The 21,600-nt window shown below is 38.2% G+C and overlaps 1 protein-coding gene and 1 pseudogene across 2 annotated transcripts in view; one reads left to right on the forward strand and one right to left on the reverse strand.

Moving 5' to 3' along the window:
• Window positions 1–146: 146 nt before the first annotated feature.
• LOC106987491 (L-lactate dehydrogenase C chain) overlaps window positions 147–21,600 on the reverse strand; it is a 40,924-nt gene continuing 19,470 nt past the window's right edge. For both annotated transcript variants that reach the window (XM_015085780.3, XM_015085781.3), the window contains exons 5-8: window positions 11,178–11,351; window positions 10,293–10,410; window positions 6,919–7,042; window positions 147–809 (exon numbers count right to left, since the gene is read on the reverse strand). In XM_015085780.3, coding sequence (XP_014941266.1) covers window positions 645–809; window positions 6,919–7,042; window positions 10,293–10,410; window positions 11,178–11,351 — 581 coding nt within the window. In that variant the 3' untranslated portion in view covers window positions 147–644. The remainder of the gene's footprint in view (window positions 810–6,918; window positions 7,043–10,292; window positions 10,411–11,177; window positions 11,352–21,600) is intronic.
• LOC113603489 (WW domain-binding protein 2-like) lies at window positions 848–5,083 on the forward strand (annotated as a pseudogene).

Here is a 21,600-nt window from a genome sequence, read left to right on the forward strand (position 1 = left end):
CCATAATACAAACAAGTGTATCAGAAGTTTGCTCCACAAATGACTTAGAGAATGGTCTAAGCTCCCTGTGTGGTATTTCAACAGAGACACCAAATCAGCTGTTTGAGTTCATATGAATTGGAATAATACTTACAGGTTTGAAAACATTTAATTTTGATTATGCCATTGAAGTTTTATTTCTGTTTCTTTCTGTTATACATGGACTTAACGTACCCGGTGCAGATCACACATAGACACACAAAGCTAATGAAGCAATATAAACTGAATATGCCTGTGCCCTAATGGAAGAATGAAATTTCAATGCTAGAAAAAGTGCTGGTTGTTTTATGGGAAGAATCATAAGTTTTATATTATAAAGGATTATTATACATACTCTACCAAACTTGAAGTCAACTCATATATAGCATACTTCAGAAGTATTACTTGCATATGTATAGGTTATCATTAGAACAGAGTTGTAAGAGATTCATAAAGAGGGGAAATATTTTTACCATTTCCTTTTTCTAGCCTTGAGGGACTGAAGTTATGTCATGGGTTTCCAATGTTTTTTTTTAATTTTTTACAAATCAAATGACAATACTTTCAAAATAGAAAATATACAGTCTGATATCTTCTTCTATAAAACAGTGGAACATTAAGAGGCTTTAAAATACCAGCTCTTTTTGGATATTCCAAAGTATGTCTGCACTCTTCTTAAAAAGGGCCTCCTCCTCAGAATTCAAGTTAACTTTCACAATATCTGAGACACCATTTTGTCCCAAGACACAAGGGATACTGAGAAAGATTTCTTCTTTTAATCCATATAAGCCCTAAAAGGCAAAATTAGATTATTGTTCAGTAACCTGATATGGAAAAACAGCTAATGCAAAAGCGCTTCAGAATAAGAGGATACCAGAGCTCAACTAGAATCAGGGGGTGGTAGAGTAATTATCAACCCTAGGGGGGTCTGGGTGGCTCAGTCTGTAAAATGTCTGACTTTGGCTCAGGTCATGATCTCGTGGTTTATGAGTTCAAGTCCCGCATCGGGCTCTGTGCTGACAGCTCAGAGCCTGGAGCCTGCTTTGGATTCTGCATCACCCTCTCTCTCTCTGCCCCTCCCTTGCTCATGCTCCGTCTCTGTCTCTCTCTCTCTCTCAAAAATAAATAAACGTTAAAAAAAAAAACTTAAAAAAAAAACCAATACCAATCTTAATGTCCTATGACTCTGTGGAGTTTGTGTTCAATGAAATAAAGAACCTACCAGAGGCCTTCAAAGGGACCAAGAAAGGCAACATCTACTTCACCCCTTACCAGGTCCATCTTTCTGTCCAAAGGAAAGATACCATCCGGTCCTTCATGATGCCATTTTATCTAATAAGGACTGCAAAATCAAGCAGCCTGTGTTTGGTATAAACTACATCAAGAGAACAGTGAAGGTTGAAGGAGGAAGTGGCTGGGAAGACCACTTTGTATAAGTTGACCTTTACACCAACAGGCACCATTGAGTTGGACAATAGATGTTACAGGTGACATCTCAATCTTCTAAAGGTGAAGCCTCCAATGGAGCCTACAGATACTCTCATATGCCCAGCAGGGCCTTTGTCTTTCCCCTGCCAATTACAAACAGAATATGCCCTTACCCTCCTGGCTACTTCTATCCATCACCCCCATCTGACTTCTATCCAGAACCTCCCATGATGAACATGGAATAGTTGCAACCATGGCGACCACCCTATTCTGGGCTTATGGAACCTCCAGCCAGCAGCCCTGATGTTCCCTCTACTCCTGTAGCTTAAGCCAAGGCCACAGAAGCAGCTGCCAGAGCCAGTTACAACCTGGACAACAAACACAATGCCTACATGCCCACAAACCAGTTTCTGCCACCTTCCTACTACCCCATGGAAGATAAGACCCAGTAGACACCTCCCTGCCTTCCATCCCTCCTTGCTCTTTCCCATCTATCCCTTGGGGTTGACTTTAGGGTTGGAAGAGGCAATGGGAAGGTCTTGTTCTTCCTCCTTCCTTCCTTATAATTAAACATTACCAGGAACTAGCATGGAGGGAAGGAAGAGGCCCCTTGACTATGAAGTGGTGTTTCCCAGCTTCCCACAACAGCCCAGAGTCCACAGGTGCTACTCAGCCAAGCTTCCCTCTCACCATCTTTGGGGATTTCCTCAGGATCTCAGGGTGTGCCCCTTGTTCCTATCTCATTCTAGTCTCCCACAGAGGGCCTCTGATCACCTCTTCCACCACAGCCCAGCTCCCTCATTTGGGTAGGCATTTTATATTCAACCTCACAAGCTCCATCACATCAGCCACATGTCTTCTTCTGGGGGCCCCAGCCAGGCTATACTCACATTTCCTCCACTCTGGTCTGTCCCTATCCATGGAAGGCCACAGTCCCACCAGACTGTCAGCCCACATTCCATTCCCAGCCAGGGGTCAGCTTCAGTTACATTCACCTTCCCTTCCTTTTCCTGTCCTTTGTCATTCTGTTGCCACCTCTGTGTAACTTTTGGAGCTTTAACATGAGTTGCTAGGGATTGGGTGGAATCAGAAACAAGGCCACTGTAGCTGAGGAAGAAGCCCCTCTGTTCTCTATTGGTGTTTTGGGAATTTGTTTCCCTCTACTTTCTCTGTTTCTCTTTCGTCTAGAAGGGGCTTCTAGGACTAAAATTGAAGAATGTATGTGCATCCCATCATGACACTTGGGGCTGTTGAGTGGGCTGGAAATAAGGCGCTTGGCCCCTGGGGCCTGGCCTTGTCTGGTCCTGTGTGATGACCATGACCTGCTACCCAGGCCCCTCTTCTCTTTAAGCTTCATGCCTGGTTGGCAATATGACCCTTGAATACACTAAAAATTGGCTCTCATTTGCTCCTGGATTGGCCATGAAATGAGGAAATGGCTACTTAAGAAAATTCCCTGTTTATTTGAAAAAAAAAAAAAAAACCCAGTCAACATATTAATATGAAATAAACTGTACCCTTATTTGTTGAAAATGTGAAGTAATAAAACTGAAGTAGCTGGGGTAAAAAAAAAAAAGAGTATATGAATGATTATGCTCTTAATGTCAAATGTTTATTTTCCTATAAAATATAACTTATCCATTGATTTGTTCAGTAAAAATTATGAAATTTCCATATTACTCAATCTCACTCTCTTCTCAGAGCATCTGACACCTCCTTGACTCTTCCTCAGGAGCAACCTCAGGGTAATTAATTGCTTATTCTCCCGCAGCCCCTGTGTATCCTCAAAAGAGGAGGGGTGTGTATCTATTGTGTACTCATTGTCTCTTTCAAAACAGTAATCCCCTACTCTCTTAACATTTCCCCTATTTTTTTGAGGCTCATCTTATTCAACTCTTCTTCCTTAATGATCACCTTCTAACCTCTTGGCCACTCTGTCTCATTCATAAAAGACTGACACCTGGCTCACAATCTTCTCTGTCCCAGTTTCTGTGATTACTCTTGGTGACTTCATTGTTCATGTGGGTAAACTAACCATAAACAATTCCCTTTCCAGTTTCTTGACTTCTTTATCTCACAGAACCTTCTCTTCCCACCCCAAGTATCCTACTGTGGACATTGTTACGGGTTCCTCCATATCCAACTTAGATCCCATGATTCATTCTGTGACCCTTTCACCATATACTAAGACCCTCTGCTTATTTTAATTTTTATTTTATAAATAGTTCTTAAATTCCTTATTATTCATTTTCTTTTTATAATGTATTCATTTGTATGTAGATCATATTTGAGGGCAAAGGTCTTGAATTTGTCTGTGACCCTTTAGCAGAAAGTCAAACCTATTTTTAACATGTATATAAGCCAAAAGCTACACCTCCACCCTTCCCTTCCTCTTTCTCTCCTCACCCCCTCTTTCACACTCCACAAGTAAAACCCACGCCCACATGAATTCAGCTATGCTCTCTCTCCATTCCTGTGCTCAGATCCCTGGAGAAAACTACACAATAAAGTTGATCTTTAACTCACATTACAAATTAATGCACACCAACCTCAAATAAGCATCCACTTAACAGTAATTCTGCTTTTTTTTTTTTTTTTTTTTTTTGGTCAACTTCTATCTACAAAGACGACTTCAAATCTTCTCAAACATCTGACTTTTCTATACATCCCCTGATTATCAGCAGATGATTTTGTCTCCTTTCACTAAAAAGACAGAAGTCATCAGATGCATCCAATGCCAAACTTACAAATCTACAGGATTCACTGCCTATCCTCTCTTTATTACCTCCTGTTACAATAGCTGTCTCTCCTCCTATCTAGGACTAATACCTTCACCTATGGTCTGGATCCCACTGCCTCTGCTTATTACTTCCATCTTCAATATCTTCTTTACTATCAGAATTTTATCTTTGAAAAAAGAAAAGAAAAAAAGGCAGGTGCCTGGGTGGCTCAGTTGGTTGAGTGTCTGACTCCTGATTTCAGCTCAGGTCATGGTCCCAGGGATGTGGGATTGAGCCCCTCATTGGGCTCCACACTGAGTGTGGAGCCTGCTTAAGATTCTCTCTCTCTCCCCCTCTGACCCTCTCCCCCACTCACATGCTCTCTCTCTCACTCTGTCTCTCTAAAGTAAAAAAAAAATTTTTTTTTAAACAAAAAACGCAAACTTGCCTGGCCTTGATTTTCCTCTCCAATTATTACTCTCTTTCCTTACCTTCACAGACAAATACCTCAAAAAAAGCTGTTTATACTTGTCTTAGTTTCCACAGAGGTTCTCAAGGGACCCTTCCAAGGGACATTTGGCACTATATGGAGACATTTTTGATTGTCAAAAATGGGGAAAGAGGGTATGCTACTGGCATCTAATAAGTATAGGCTGGAATGCTGCTAACATCTCACAATGCACAGGACAGCCCTCCAACAATGAAGAATTATCCAGCCCAAAGTCTATAGTGCCGAGGCTAAGAAAACCCTAGTGTGCTCCAATCAGACTTTCATTCCTATGACTTCATTAAACAGTTCCTGCTAAGGTTATCCATGACCTCTGTCACTTTATCCCCCTGTCATTTTTTTTAAGTTTATTTATTTATTTTGAGAGAGAGAGAGAGAGACAGTATGAGTGGGAGAAGGGCAAAGAGAGAGGGAGGGAGGGAGGGAGGGAGGGAGGGAGGGAGGGAGAGAGAGAGAGAGAGAGAGAGAGAGAGAGAGAGATATTCCCAAGCAGGCTTTGTGCTGCCAGCACAGAGCCCGGTGTGAGGCTCAAACCCATGAAGCTACAAGATCATGACCTAAGCTGAAACCAAGAGTTGGACACTTAACCAACTAAGCCACCCTATCTTCCTGGCATTTTTAATCCTCATTTATATGACTTCACAACATCAATCAACAATAGAAAACCAATTCTTTCATCTTTAAAACATCCTCCTCTCTCTTGGTTACCATCATTCCATGTTCTCTTGGTTTTTCTTTTAATTCTCTGGTCACCACTTCTTTTTGACTTTGTGGGCTCACACTATATAAACTCAACTTTTTAAAAATATTTATTTATTTTTGAGGGACAGAGAGAGACAGAGCATGAGCAGGGGAGGAGCAGAGAGAGGGAGACACAGAATCTGAAGTAGGCTCCAGGCTCTGAGCTGTCAGCACAGAGCCCAACGCAAGGCTTGAACCCACGAACTGCGAGATCGGTGACCTGAGCTGAAGTCTAATGCCTAACTGACTGAGCCACCCAGGTGCCCCTAAACTCAACTTTTAACACTGGAATTCCTCAAGACTCAATCTCAATCTGTCTTCTCACTTTATTATGCTCTCCTTAGGCAAGTTCATTAACATTCCTGGCTTCAGTTACTATGTGTAAGGCATATCTGTTGTCTGTACCTGTCCAGCTTCTCTTCCTTTGTTGTTGTTGTTGACAGAACCTCTCTTTCCCCTTCAGGAACTGTCTCTCTCCAAACTGACTCACATTTAGAACTCCAACCCAAAACTCTTCTACAAGTTCCAGAAGCTTGTACCCAACTGCCTATTTCCTCTTGGATATTGCAAAACACCTGAAAATGAACTTGTCCATAACTGCAAACATGAACTTTAAACGTGGCTCTCCTTGAGTATTCCCTTCTTTAGTGGCTACCACTATCTATATATAAAGGTGGAAAACAGACACCCACAAATGGCCTTTCTTTTCCTTATTTCTCACTTCATTCCACTACCAAGTCTTATGAATGTTACCTCCTAAATACAGTATCTACAAATTTATCCCCTTCTCTTCGCCTCGACTACTATCATTTCTATTCTGAGCTACCGCACATCCTCTTGACAAGTTTCCCCATGTTTACTCTTGTCCTTTTCAAATCTGTTCCCTCCACCACAGCCATAGAAATCTTTTTAACATGAAAACTTGAAAAGAAATGAATTCTTTTAGTGGTTTTCCATAGCTCTACGGTAAGGACTCAAATCCTTTTACGAGGCTTTCAGTGGACTAACCCTGCTTACTTCTCCAGCCTAACCATGCACTTCCCTTTGCTGTCTGCATTTCAACAACTGACCTTTTTTTCAGAACTTCAAGTACCCTCTACTTACATCTACCTCAGTTCCTCTGTACATGTATTGCCTCTGTTTAGACTACTAGTTCAGCCTTCCAAATTAACTCCTACTCAATCAGAATAGGTCACATTTACTTCCTTAGGAAGGCTTCCCTTAACATCACCCATGCCACCACCCAGGGTAGCTAAATTCTCTTCTTGTACACTCTTAAGTACTTGGTAATTTTTCATCATAGAATTTATCATAATTTGTTAATATATATTTCCTTTTATAATTGTTTTATTAAGTCCATTTCTTTCATTAAACTCTATGAGATTAGGGCTTCTCTTTTGTTTGTTCACTATATCCTCAACATCTTGCGCAATGCCTGGCGCATAGTAGGTACTCAAAAATGTTAAAGAAAAGATGATAAATGAAGATTCGACTTAAGCCTACCTTAACCATAGTAGAAACTGGATGCACTCTCCTCAGATTTTTCAAAATTGATCCTACCAGATCTGTCACAGATAGTCCAATAGCCCAAGAGGTATACCCTTTCAGCTTGATAATCTGATAGCCACTACAGTTGTAGAAAGTAAAAAAAAATCAAATTTATGGGATGTCAACTTAGAGAACACATGTTATTTTTCAGGCATCCATTTTGAAGCAACCTACATGTCAATGCCACTCTCAGAGATTTCTTCCAAAATTATTTACCAATAGCCAATAGAAATTTCTATACTAGTCTCATAAACATTATTTGCTTTAAATAATAATTTATACACCCTTCTCTTGTCATAAAGGCAGAATACCAGGACATATGCGCGACTAAAGATGAAACTATTTTTATATATTTTTTATTGTTGTTTAAATCCAAACACAGAATCTGATCATCTTGAAAGTTAACATATACATCTTGCTGACCACTTAAAATTATTACTAGGGTGCCAATGTAACTTTATATAATTGTAAGCCAGGTGTACATATTTTTCATAAGAATACATCATTAAATCAACAATATATGGAAATATGGGGAAATGTTCATGACACATTTTCAAAGGAAAATAGCAAAGTCCTAAACATTATGCAATTTCTTATCTCAGTCTTGTTAAAAACATAACACGGTTTATAAGAACTTTAGAACTGCATCAGTCCACAAAGTTATTAACAGTGATTATTTTTAAGTGGTATTACAGGTGATATCATCTTCTCTACACTTCTCTGAATTTTCTTATTTTCTACAATGAGTATGTATCATATCCTTGCACTGCCACCAACAGATTTGGATTGACAGTCAAAGTCAAAGAACAAAGAGGTTTCAACTTAGCACTGAGTTTATTTAGTTCTCAGAAAAGGATCCAGGACAGGAAACAGAATGTTCAACATCATTATTCATATCAGGGGGTCTTACATCCATGGAAGCACTGTTGCAAGGCCCCAGGACTGCACACAATACACTTGGTAGCAAAAGATAAGACTGATCCCCTCAACACAGAAAAGCTGGGACTGGACTGGACTTATTGTGGTATTGTAATTTGACTATCAATCCAAAACCAGGGCACAATGAGGGGGCATGAAGATTGCTGTCAAATTTAGGATTAACTTCCAGACTCTCAATTCAATATGACCAAGACTCTGTGGGGTAAGTAAAAAGGAAGGGAGGGAGGCTCTGCCTAGTGACTGATTGATTGATTGATTGATTGATGAAATATGAGTTGAAGAAAGGTCTGCAGTAAATAAATGGGGAAAGATCTTACCAGTGGAATCTGGATGACAGATTTACTTTTTCAAGAATCAACAAAATGGATTGACAAAGAGAAAGGGTTTGAAAATAGAATAGTTAAATATATAATCCTTTAGTTGTTATTAACCATCCTAATGAAAATAAAACTGCTGGCATAAAAAGAAGTAGGCAAAGTGAGCATATAGAACAAGCATTTTTAAGCTATTACATTAAGACAAAAACTAATTGCTCTATTGGAAACCTGGAAGGACATCCTATTAAATCATGATGTCATTACCCTACAATCGGTTAGGCACTAGAAAATCAGAGGCTATGACATAAAAGTGGTGAGTTGTTTTTAGATAAATACTAGCAGTATCTCAGGATTCTTTATAATTATAGATCCTTTGCTAAATGACCAAGGGGCAAATAATTTAATTTGGACACTGCATTATTGAGAGGACTAACTGGAATAAGTACTGATCTGTAATATGTTGCAGTATTTGGTTTTTAAATCACACAGGACTTCAGTGGAAAAGGTGGTCTTAATCATTATTCCCTTATAGCAACAGTGTTTCAAGTTGAACATTCCCTGGGGTACGATGATTAGGAATTTGGTAGACAAAGACTAACACTGTAACATCCCTGTAAGAAGTAGATGGGCTGCTCCATGACACTTGGAAACCAGTATTGGCTAAAACATATTCCTTAGGGCATGGGTTGTGGTTCTGCCTCTGTATCAGATTGATTCCTGAATTTGCTGGGAACTGGCCCTCACTGGCCCCTATATCTAGAAATACATGGCATATGGGTAAGGACACTTGTGTTGAAAAGGGTAGGAAATGATACTGTAGTATTAACATAATTATATGCTAGACATTAACTTAAAAGTGATTTCTAAGTTCTAGAAGTTCTACTAACATGTAACTTGGCTAAAGCATGAGGAAGAATCATGTATGCTATTAAAGCTGATGTATATAGAGTCAGACACTTCACTTACAAGTAAAATTAGCTAACTTCTGATCATCTGATCAGTTTCATGTTTTTTTTCATCAAATCATTTGATAAACACTTAATAATTTCTAAGTACTGTTCTAACTATTTTACTCTACTAACTCATTTACTCTTCATAATAATTTTCTAAGGTTCTCCTATTATCCCCATTTTAAATATGAAGAAAATGATGTGCAACATTATTTACAATAGCCAAAATATGGAAGCCACCCAAATGCCCATTGATAGATAAATGGATAAAGATGTGGTGAAATATTACACCACAGTGGAATATTACTTAGCCATAAAAAGAATGAAATCGTACCATTTGCAATAACATCGATAAACTTAAAGGGCACTGCTAAGTGAAATAAGACAGAGAAATAGTGATACCATACAATTTCACTTATATGTGGAATATAAACAACAAAACATACAAACAAACAAAAAACAGACTCTTAAGTACAGAGAACAAACTGGTAGTTGCCAGCGAAGAGGTGGGTAGAGGGATGGGTGAAATAAATAAAAGTTATTAATAGATATAAACTCCCAGTTATAAAATAAATAAGTGATGAAAATGAAAAGTACAGCATAGAGAATATAGCCAATAATATTATAATAATGTATAATGACAGATGGTGACTATATCTACTGTGGGAGCACTAAGTAATACATAGAAATGTCAGTCAATATCAGCATGTTGTATACCTGAAACTAGTATAACATTGTATGCTAATGAAACTTCAATAGAAAAAAAAAGATGAGGGAACTGAGCTTTTAATATTTTAAATACGTTCTCAATATCACACCACTAATAAATGGTGAAGCCAGGTTTCAAGCCTGAGCACCTTGGTTCAAAGTCCATGATCAAAATCACTGTGATATATTACCCTCAAACACAAATGAGTTCTTATAAAATGATAAACAGATTTTCCTTTTGAAAAACAATCCCCAAAGAAAGCTATGCAGAATATAAGTCTAAATTTGGGAATTTCCAAAAAGTTAGAATTCTTTATCTCACAAAAAGCAAAGATCAACCATAGACTTTTTGTGTGTGAATCTTACTCTTAAAACTGATTATTAAGGCACTGAGACACTGAATGAGTACTGTTACCTTTCAATAACTTGTTTATGGATATTTTTCCATTGGTCCTTGTCTGAATCAGTTCCTAGTTTAGGGTCTAGAGTCTTCAGGGCAACACCAGCAACATTCACCCCACTCCATAAGGGCACTAAAAGAAATAGATCTCAGAATAAATTCTTCTTCCCCATACTGTATCAGTTGTTTGAGTTCAGTGGGTTTACATTTTAAAGTTAGGTAACTACCTTACACATAATATAAAAATAAGTTTAAATGGACAAAATAAAGAAATATCAACAAACAAAATTATAAAAATATATTTTTTAATTTTAAAAAATTTATATTTTTTATATTTAAAAATTTATATTTTTTAAAGTGTTAGAAAGATATGTAGAATTATTTTATATTTGTGTGGTATAGAAGGCATTTTAAAGCAAGATGCAAATACAGAATCCACAAAGAAAAGGATAAGGAAATATAAAATATCATAAGCAACTAGACAGAAAAGAGCAACAAATTAATACTACTCAATAGTAACAAAGAGCTGACAGGGAATAACCGTCAACCTAGAATCTCATATCAGTTCAACTGTCATTCAAGAATGGGGTGAAACTAAAACACTTCTGCATAAACAAAACTGACAGGATATACTTCAAGAAAAAAAAAAAAGATCTCCAGAGAAGAGAAACACTCATAGACTTTTAAAACAGCTATATGTTACATGCATTGTTTTATGAGAGGTAGCTAAACCCATGAACAGAAGACAAAGTAGAGGAATAGAAAAATACACCAGGGAAATACCAAGCAACTGAAAGTTGTGTAGCTATATTAATATCAGAAAAAAATAGACTTTAAAGAAAATACGTATTATTGTAGATAAGAAGTGTAACTACATAATGGTAATAGGTTTATACTTACCACTAGAATCACCATGTTCTCCAATAATCCAACCATGGCAGCTTGTGGGATGAACACCCAACTTCTCCCCAATTAGGTAACGGAAACGGGCAGAGTCTAGATTACAACCACTTCCAATTACACGAGTTGCAGGTAAGCCACTTAGCTTCCAGACCACATATGTCAAAATATCCACTAGAAGGAACAATTTGTTAGAAAAAAATTAATAGTAACTTCATTCTACAATTTGCTTTTCTGAATAAGTAAATGGTCATAAAATCAAATACAGATTCATTACAGAGTTCAAAGTAAAGCAAGTCAACAAAGAAATTAGGAAGGATTATCTCCCATACAGATTTTTAAAAGGTTAAATTACTCACAATCATAATTAAAAAAAAAAATCTCTCTTTTGAGATAAAGCATGTACCTGTCTGTGTGTTTAATAATCAGTCAATTAATTTTACCTCCTTAACTACACTTAAATTTCTCCTTTCCTTCACCAGCCTCATCTAATCTATCAGCATCTCCTACCCAGAATAAGGCCACATGCATGACCAGGGTCATATGCAGACGTGAACATACTCAGAAAAAAATGTGAGAAGATCCTAAGCTTTAGCCCCATCTGTCTTTGAGGCTTTGTGCAAACAGGAAGTGAAGGTTAAGCCACAGTTGTAAACTGCCAGGCTTAGTGTTGAGGGCATGCCCTAACATGCACACAGAGCCCTCCAGCAAGGACTGGGAGATATTTTTTGGTTTCAAAACTGCAGAGAGCAAGATGGAATCACTCGTGTCAAGCAGTGATGGGCAGTGCAGCCAAGACCAGACATCACAGAGACCAGCACCAGCTGATGACGCACTCAGAACTGATAACCAGCAGAAACAGAGGAGATATGCAAAGGCCCAAGAGTGATTAAATCATTTTAAAAGGTGAGGATTTTTGCAGCAAACTGTCAGACTCCTTAGACACTGACCCCTCTATGTCTGATCACTTCAAAAAGGGAGCTGCCACCAAAGGTTGTGCCTGATTGATCTCTGAACAGAACAGACATCCTTTGCTGCTTGAACATAATAAACATTAAACTCCAACAGCTGATCTGGACTGGACCAAGGCCTTATCTCAACTGTGCACCCACAGACTGACTTCCCATTTGGTTTGTTAGCCTCCTACCCCTATTCTATCTTGTCTGTTGTGTGACTTGTGCTTTGCTTTGTGTGACATACAAGAAGCCAAGTTAAACATGTGAATGTCATCAAGTCTGGAATCCTGAACCTGCTTTATAATTACATTAACCCTGCTTTATGACTGAATAAAGCTGACATTGTGGAAAGACACAACCCACGTGTGCCTTCATAGCATGTTCATGACAAGAACTTTAAGGAAAGTTCTGTTCGAACATCAGCTGACCACCAAACGAATGTATGTGGCCTACGACTACTGTGGCCATGTACAACAAGGAATATAGCCCTTACAAAATTAATTCATAAAAGTCCTGAAACAAACTACTACAACAAGCATCAACAAAAACAAACTCTGAAAGGGGAGAGTTTGATTTGCAGTTTATAATTATTATATTATAATATATAATATATATTATATTATTATATATATAATATATTATATTATTATAATTTTTTTGGCTTTTGGGTTGGGGCACCTGGGCGGCTCAGTCGGTTAAGCATCCGACTTTGGCTCAGGTCATGATCTCGTGGCCCATGAGTTCAAGCCCCATGTCGGGCTCTGTGCTGACAGCTCAGAGCTTGGAGCCTGCTTCAGATTCTGTGTCCCCCTCTTTCTCTGCCCCTCCCCCACTCACACTCTATCTTGCTCTCTCAAAAATAAATAAATGTTAAAAAAAATAATTTTTTGCCTTTTTAAGTTTTTATTTTAATTCCAGTTAGCATACAGTGTTATATTAGTTTCAGGTGTACAATATAAAGATTCGATAACTGCATACATCACCTGGTGCTCATCACAAGTGCCCTCCTTAATCCCCATCACATATTTAACTGATTCCCCCAACCCGCCTCCTGTCTGGTAACCATCAGTTTGTTTTCAATTGATGGTTTCAACTAAACCAATGTCTAGTTTTCAGCAAAAATTATGAGGCATCAAATGAAACAAATAAGTATAGACAATACAAAGGAAAAGAAGCAATCAACAGAAACTGTTCCTAAAGTACCCCAGACTTTAAACAACTAACCTATCTTCAAACCCACTGGTTCTTTCTTCTGCTTTCTCCATCTATTGTTGGGCCATCTAGTGAATTTTCATTTCAGTTAACTTTTCAACCTCAGAATTTCTATTTTATTTCCTTTTTATAATTTCTATTTATTAATATTTCTTATTTGGTGAGACTTCAGCCTCATATGTCCTTTAGTTCTTTAGACATGGCTTGCTTTAGCTGTAAATATATTTAAAATGGTTGGTTTAAAGTATTTGTCCACTGGGATGCCTGGGTGGCTCAGTCAGTTATGTGTCCAACTCTTGGTTTCGGCTCAGGTCATGATCTCATGGTTTGTTGGATGGAGCCCCGCATTGGGCTCTGTGCTAACAGCGCAGAGCCTGCTTGGGATTCTCTCTCTCCCTTTCTCTCTCTGCCCCTCCCCTGCTCGCTCGCTCCCTCTCTCTCTCCCTCTCTCTCTCTCTCTCTCTCTCTCTCTCTCTCTCCCTCTCTCTCTGTCAGAATAAATAAACTTAAACAAAAATGAAGTATTTGTCTGGTAAATCTTCGTTAATTATTATGGCTAGAACTTCCAGCACAATGTTGAATACAAGTAGTGAAACCAGGCATCTTGTCTTATTCTTAATCTTAGAGAGAAATATTTCACTCTTTCACTATTGAGTATGATGCTAGCTGTGGGTTTTTCAAGTTGAAGAAATTTCCTCCTACTCATACTTTACTGATTCTTTTTTTAAATCATGATTGGGTGTTGAATTTTGTGATATATTTTTCTGCATTTATTACCGCTCTAATCATTATGTAATATCCTTCTTTGTCTCTAGTAACAATTTTTGTGTGAAAGTCTAATTTCTCTGGTATCAGTATAGCCACTCCAGCTCTCTTTTGGTTCCTGTGTATACGAAATATTTTTTCTATCCTTTTACTTTCAACTTACTGTGTCATTAAATCTAAAGTGAACCACTTGCAATTAGGCAAGAAAAAGAAATAAAAACCAAATTGGAAAGGAAGAAGTAAAACTATTTCTATTTGCAGATGACATGATCTTATATATAGAAAATCCTAAAGAATCCACAGACACACACACTCACAAACTATTAGAGCTGATAAATGAATTCAGTAAAGTTGCAGGATACAAGACAACACTCAAAAATAACTTGTATTTCTAGGGGTACCTGGGTGGCTCAGTTGGTTAAGCATCCGACTTCGGCTCAGGTCATGATCTCACAGCTCATGAATTCAAGCCCCGCATTGGGCTCTACACTGACAGCTCAGCCCTATCAAAATTCCAATGATCTTTTTTGTGGAAATGAAAACAAAAATCCTAAAATGCATATGAAATTACATAGGGCCCCAAATAGTGAAAACAATTATGAAAAAGAATAACACAGCTGAAGAACTCACATTCTGACTTCAAAACTTAACTACAGAGCTACAGTAATCAAAACACTATGATATTGGCATAAGGAGAGACATATCAATCAATGGAACACAAGTGACAGTCCAGAAAACCCACTCACATATGGTCAATGAATTTTAGACAAAGGTGCTAAAACCATTCAATGGGGAAAGAAGAATATTTTCAAAAAATGCGGTTGAGACAAGAGGATATCCACATGCAAAAGAATGAAATTTGACTCTTACCTCACATCATGTACAAAGTTAGTTCCAGATGGCTCAAAGATCTAAATATAAGAGCTAGAAATATAGGGGTAAATCTTCATGACCTTGAATTTGGCAATGATTTCTTAGGTATGACACCAAAAGCATGAGTAACAAAAAGAGAAAAAGATAGACTGGCCTTCACCAAAATTAAATATTTTTATGTACAAAGTACACTATCAAGAAAGCAAAAAGACAATCCATGGAACAGAAGAATACATTTAAATCACAGATCTGATAAGAGTCCTATAGCCAGATATATAAAGAACTCGTATTACTCCTCAACCAAAAGGCAAACAACCCAATTTAAAAATGAGGAAAGAACTTGAATAGATGTTTCTCCAAGAAAATATACAAATGGCCAACAAGCATTGAAAACATGCTCAAGGGGCACCTGGATGGCTCAGTCAGTTGAGCGTCCAACTTCAGCTCAGGTCATGACCTTGCGGTTCATGGGTTTGAGCCCTGCATCGGGCTCACTGCTGTCAGCCTGTCAGCACAGACCCTGCTGCAGATCCTCTGTCCCCTTCTCTATACCCCTCCCCCTGCTGTGCTCTCTCAAAAATAAATAAATACAAAAAAAAAGGAAAGATGCTCAACATCATTAGGCACTAGGGAAATGTAAATCAAAACCACAATGAGATACCACTTCACATTCACTTAAATAGCTAAAATAAAAAATGTAGAAAATAACAAGTATTGGGGTGCCTGGGTAGCTCAGTTGATTGAGCGTCCAACTTCAGCTCAGGTCATGATCTCATGGTTTATGAGATCCAGCTCACTGCCGTCAGCACAGAGCCAGCTTCAGATCCTCTGTCCCCCTCTTTCTCTGCCTCTCCCCTGCTCATGCTCTCTCTCTCTCTCAAAAATAAATAAACGGTAAAAAAAAGAAAATAACAAGTGCTGGTGGGGATATGGACAATGGGAACATTTACACACTGCTGATGGAAATGTAAAATAGTACAGCTACCAAGAAAAAAGCTTGGCAGTTACTAATTAACATAGAATTATCATAAGACCCAGGATTGATTGATTTCTTTCTTTCTTTCTTTGTTTCTTCTTTTCAGAGAGAGAGAGCGAGAGAGCGCGCGCACATGTACGCAAGAGGGAGAAGGAGACAGAAAATCTTAAGCAGGCTCCATGACCGGCAAGGGAGCCAATGGGGGGCTCAATCCCACAACTGTGAGATCATGACCCCAGCCAAAATCAAGGGGCAGACGCTCAACCAACTAAGCTACCCAGGCACCCCCATATGACCCAGTGTTTCTACTCCTAGAGATATATGCAGGTGTTCAAACAAAAATTGTACATGAATATTCCTAACATCACTATTCACAATAGCCAAAAGGTAAAAACAATTCAAATGTCCATCAGCTGATAAATGGATAAATGGAATGTGATATATTACACAGTGGAATATTTTCAGTCATAAAAAGTATTGATGCATACCACAATATGGATGAACCTTGAAAACATTATTAAATTAAAGAAGCAATACTTTTACAAAAGGACACATTGGATGATCCCATTTATATTAAATATCCAAAAGAGGCAAAACTATAGATACAGAAAGCAAATTAGTGGTTGCCAGGAATGGAGAGAGGAAGGCATGAGAAGTGACTATTTAAGGGCACAAAGTTTCCATTTAGGGTGATAAAGAAGCTTGAGCATTAGACAGTGGTAGTGGTTGCACAAAATAAAATTTACTTAATGTACTTAATGCCACTGAATTACACACTTTAAAATGGTTAAAATGGTAACATTTATGTTATATGTATTTTGCCATGATAAAAAATAGACTTTACCTCAAAAATTATTACTAGAGACAAAGAAAGACATTACACAATGATAAAAGTGTCAACTGATATAGAAAAAAAGCATTTGACAAAATTCAACACCCATTCACGATTAAAAAAAAAACTCTCTGGAGTGCCTAGGTGGCTCAGTCAGTTAAGCCCCACTCTTGATTGTGGCTCAGGTCATGATCTCACGGTTCATGAGATTCAGCCCTGTGTCGGGCTCTGTGCTGACAGCACAGAACTTGCTTGGAATTCTCTCTCCCCCTCTCTCTCTGCCCCTTCCCCATTTGTGCAAGCGCTCTCTCTCTCTCTCTCTCTCTCTCTCTCTCTCTCTCTCTCTCAGAAATAAGTAAATAAACTTACAAAAACCATAATGCTACTGGAATGACTAAAATTGAGGAGACTGACAATACAAAATGTCGGCAAGGATGTGGAGCACGTAGAACACTCTTAGAGTGCTTACGGGAATGTAAACTGGGATAACCACTTTGGAAAACCGTTTGGCAGCTTCAACAGAGTTAAGCATATACCTACCATATAAGCCATTTATTTTACTCCCATGTATTTACCCAGAGAAATGATGACATACACCCATGAAAATTCTTGTTTACAAGTGTTTCCAGCAGCTTTATTCATAATACCTAAAAACTGGAAATAACCTAAATATCTACCAATGGATAAATGGATAGGAATGGATCAACAAAAAAGGATTTAAAATTATTTAAAAAAAAAAAAAAACCACTTTCCAGCAGTAAAAAAAAGAAAAAAAAAAAAAAAAGAACAGAACACCAATACCAAGCTACATGGGTGAATCCCAAAATAATCATGCTGGGTGAGAGAAAACAGACAAAAAAAAAGGCTACATTTGGTCTGATTCCATTATATGAGATTCCAGAAAACGGGGCCAGAGGTGGAATAAAGGATGGACTGCACAGGGGCACAAGAAAAGCTTTGGAGGTAATGGAAATGTACTTACCTTGATTATGGTGGTGGTTTCATGAGTGATTACATCTATCAATATTCACTGTGGAATGATGTCAGCAATACAGCCAAATAAGACATACCTCACTCACCACCCAACCCTCAAAATGACAATCTGACCTCCACGCATGGACAAAAGTGCCTCTGTTGGAGCTGTGTGATCCAGCATCACGCACCAAAGAACCCAGAAGGAGACGTGCCTGTCAGGCATGTAATAGGCAAAGGGGCCTCAGTCCCAGCTGTGGACCCTGCAATGGCCCATGAGCCAGCGCTAGCCCCACTCTGCTCAAGTTCAGGAGCTCCTGGAAAACAATGTCTTAGACAATCCACCCACCTACAGGAGAGCCTTTGTGGAAGTTCAGGGTTCTAGCTGAGAAGTCCCGGCACACCACTGGGGCAAAATAATATGAGTTTGGATGTATTGGAGAGGGTAAGAGAAACAGTTTGACTTTACTTGCCTCATTCCTCCCCTGAGGTAGAAGAACTCACTGCTAAAAGAGATCTTAGCCCATAATTTCTCCCACAGATGAAAGTCAGAGTGTGTGAGTAAGCATCTACCTTCACTAGCTAGGCAGGCTGCTGCCAAAGAAGCCCATCTCTCTCTCACCCCATCCAGAGTATTGAGTCATGAGCTGTACGACGAGGAATGAGAAAAAGCTAAAAGTGGCAGACAGGACTCTCATAGGGGCATTATAGGACATAGATCCCACTAAATGTGTTGTAGACTCTATCAGGAAGACTGCCCCCGGGCCACTGGGGATGCCTTGCTAGTGGACTCTCCTATTTAACCCACAGGCAACCCTAGCATTCCACACACTCACCCCACAGGCCCCCACACTGTGGCTGGCTCCCTGTATGCACTCTCACTGACAAGAGTGAGCGTTGTCAAACAGCTAGTGAGCACAGGCAGAAAGCTGGTCTGGATCTGTGGGTCAGAAAGAGACTGCAAACTTCAGCTTAAGCTACAAAAACCCCCCAACAAACAAAAGTCCGTGACCAGATGGCTTCACAGGCAAATTCTACCAACATTTAGAGAAAAGTTAATATCCATTCTTCTCACACTATTCCAAAAAATAGAAAAGGAAGGAAAACATCCAAATTCATCCTGTGAGGCCAGTATTACCCTAATACCAAAACCAGATAAAAACATCACTTAAAAAGAGAGCTATAGGCCAATATCCCTGATGAACATAGATGCAAAAGTTCTCAATAAAATACTAGCAAACCGAATCCAACAATACATTAAAAACATAATTCACCACGATCAAGTGAGATTTATTCCTGGGTTGCAAGGGTGGTTCAATATTTGCAAATTAATCAAAATGATACATCACATTAATAAAAGAAAGGATAAGAACCATATGATCACTTCAACAGATTCAGAAAAAGCATTTGACAAAGTACAACGCCCATTCATGATAAAACCCCTCAACCAAGTAGGCTTAGAGGGAACATATCTCAACATAATAAAGGCCATATAAGAAAAACACACAGCTAATATAATCCTCAAAGGGGAAAAACTGGGAGCTTTTCCTCTATGGTCAGGAACAAGACAAGGATGCCCACTCTCACCACTTTTATTCAACATGGTACTGGAAGTCCTAGCCACAGTAATCAGACAACAAAAGGAAATAAAAGGCATCCAGATCAGCAAGGAAAAAGAGAAACTTTCACTATTTGCACATAACATGATACTATACATGGAAAACCCCAAAGAATACACACACACACACACACACCACCACCACCACCACCACCACCAACAACAACAACAACAACAAAACAAAAAACTGCTAGAACAGATAAATGAATTCAGTAAAGTTATAGGATACAAAATCAACATACAGAAATCTGCTACATTTCTATATACCAATAATGAAGCAGCAGAAAGATAAACTAAGGAATCAATCCTTGCACTTTACACTTGCATCAAAAATAATAAGATACCTAGGAATAGACCTAACCAAAGAGATGAAAGGCCTCTACTCAAAACACTGATGGAAGAAACTGAATATGATACAAAGAAGTGGAAAGATATTTACTGCTCATAGATTGGAAGAAAAAATATTGTTAAAATGTCTATACTCCCCAAAGCAATCTACACATTTAATGCAATCCCTATCAAAATACCAAGATCATTTTTCACAGAGTTAGAACAAACCATAGTAAAATTTGTATGGAACCACAAAAGATCCTGAATAGCCAAAGCAACCCTGAAAAGGAAAAGCAAAGCTGGAGACATCATAATTCTGGACTTCAAGTTATATTACAAAGCTGTAGTGATCAAAATGGTATGGTACTGGCACAAAATAGATACATAGATCAATGGAACAGAATAGAAAACCCAGAAATATACCCAAAACTATACGGTCAATTTATCTTTGACAAAGCTAGAAAGAATATCCAATGGGAAAAAGACTGTCTCTTCAACAAATGGTGCTGGGAAAACTAGACAGCTACATGCAAAAGAATGAAACTGGACCACTTTCTTACACCATACACATAAATAAACTCAAAATGGATTTAAGTCCTAAATATGAGGCTGGAAACCATTAAAATTCAAGAAGAGAGCACAGGCAGTGACCACTTTGACATCAGCTATAGCAACTTCTTTCTAGATATGTCTCCTAAGGTAAGGGAAACCAAATCAAAAATAAACTATTGAGACTACATCAAAATACAAAGCTTCTGCATAGTGAAGAAAACAATCAACAAAACTAAAAGGCAGCCTCTGAATGGGTGGAGATATTTGCAAATGATGTATCTGATAAAGGGTTTGTATCCAAAATATATAAAACTCAACACCCAAAAAATGAATTATCCAATTAGAAAATGGGCAGAAGACATGAGCAGATATTTTTCCAAAGAAGATATTCAGATGGCTAACAGATACATGAAAAGATGCTCATCATCACTTATCACCAGGGAAATGCAAATCAAAAGCACAATGAGATATCATATCACACCTGCTAGAATGGCTAAAATCAAAAACACAAGAACAACAAGTGTTGGCAAGAATGTGGAGAGAGAAGAGCCCCATGTGCTGTTGGTGGGAATATAAGTTGGTATGACCAATTTCTTCAAAAATTTAAAGACAGAAACACCATATGGTCCAATAGTTCTGCTATTGGGTATTTATCCAAAGAAAGTGGAAACACTTATTTGAAAAGAAACGCACCCCAATGTTTATTGCAGCAATAGCCAAGATATGGAAGCCAGGTAAATGTCCACCAATAGACAAATGGATAAGGAAAAGACGGCATATAATGGAATATTATACAGCTATAAAGAATGAGATTGTGCTATTTGAGAAAACATGGATGGACCTAGAAGATATTATGTTAAGTGAAATAAATCAGACTGAAAGACAAATACCATATGATTCCACTCATAAGTGGAATCCAAAAAAAAAAAAAGAATAAACAAACAAAAAGCAGAATCAGACCTATAAATACAGAGAATAAACTGATGTTTGCAAAAGGGGAGTGATATGGGGGATTGGGCAAAATGGGTGAAGAGGAGAAAGAGATACAGTCTTCCAGTTATGAAATGAATAAGTCATGGGATTAAAAGACACAGCACCAGGGAAAAAAAAGATGTGAGATACACACACACACACATACACACAATTTATATATACAATTTATATACAACATATAAACAATTTAATATTCAGCTACAAGAAAGAAGGAAATCCTGCCATTTGTGATAGCATGGATGGATCTTAAGGGCATTATACTAAGCGAAATAAGTCTGACAGAGAAAGACAAATACTGTATGATGTCACATGTGGAATTAAAAAAGCCAAACTCAAAAACAAAG

Source organism: Acinonyx jubatus, chromosome D1 (assembly GCF_027475565.1).
Source record: "Acinonyx jubatus isolate Ajub_Pintada_27869175 chromosome D1, VMU_Ajub_asm_v1.0, whole genome shotgun sequence".
NCBI lineage: Eukaryota > Metazoa > Chordata > Mammalia > Carnivora > Felidae > Acinonyx > Acinonyx jubatus.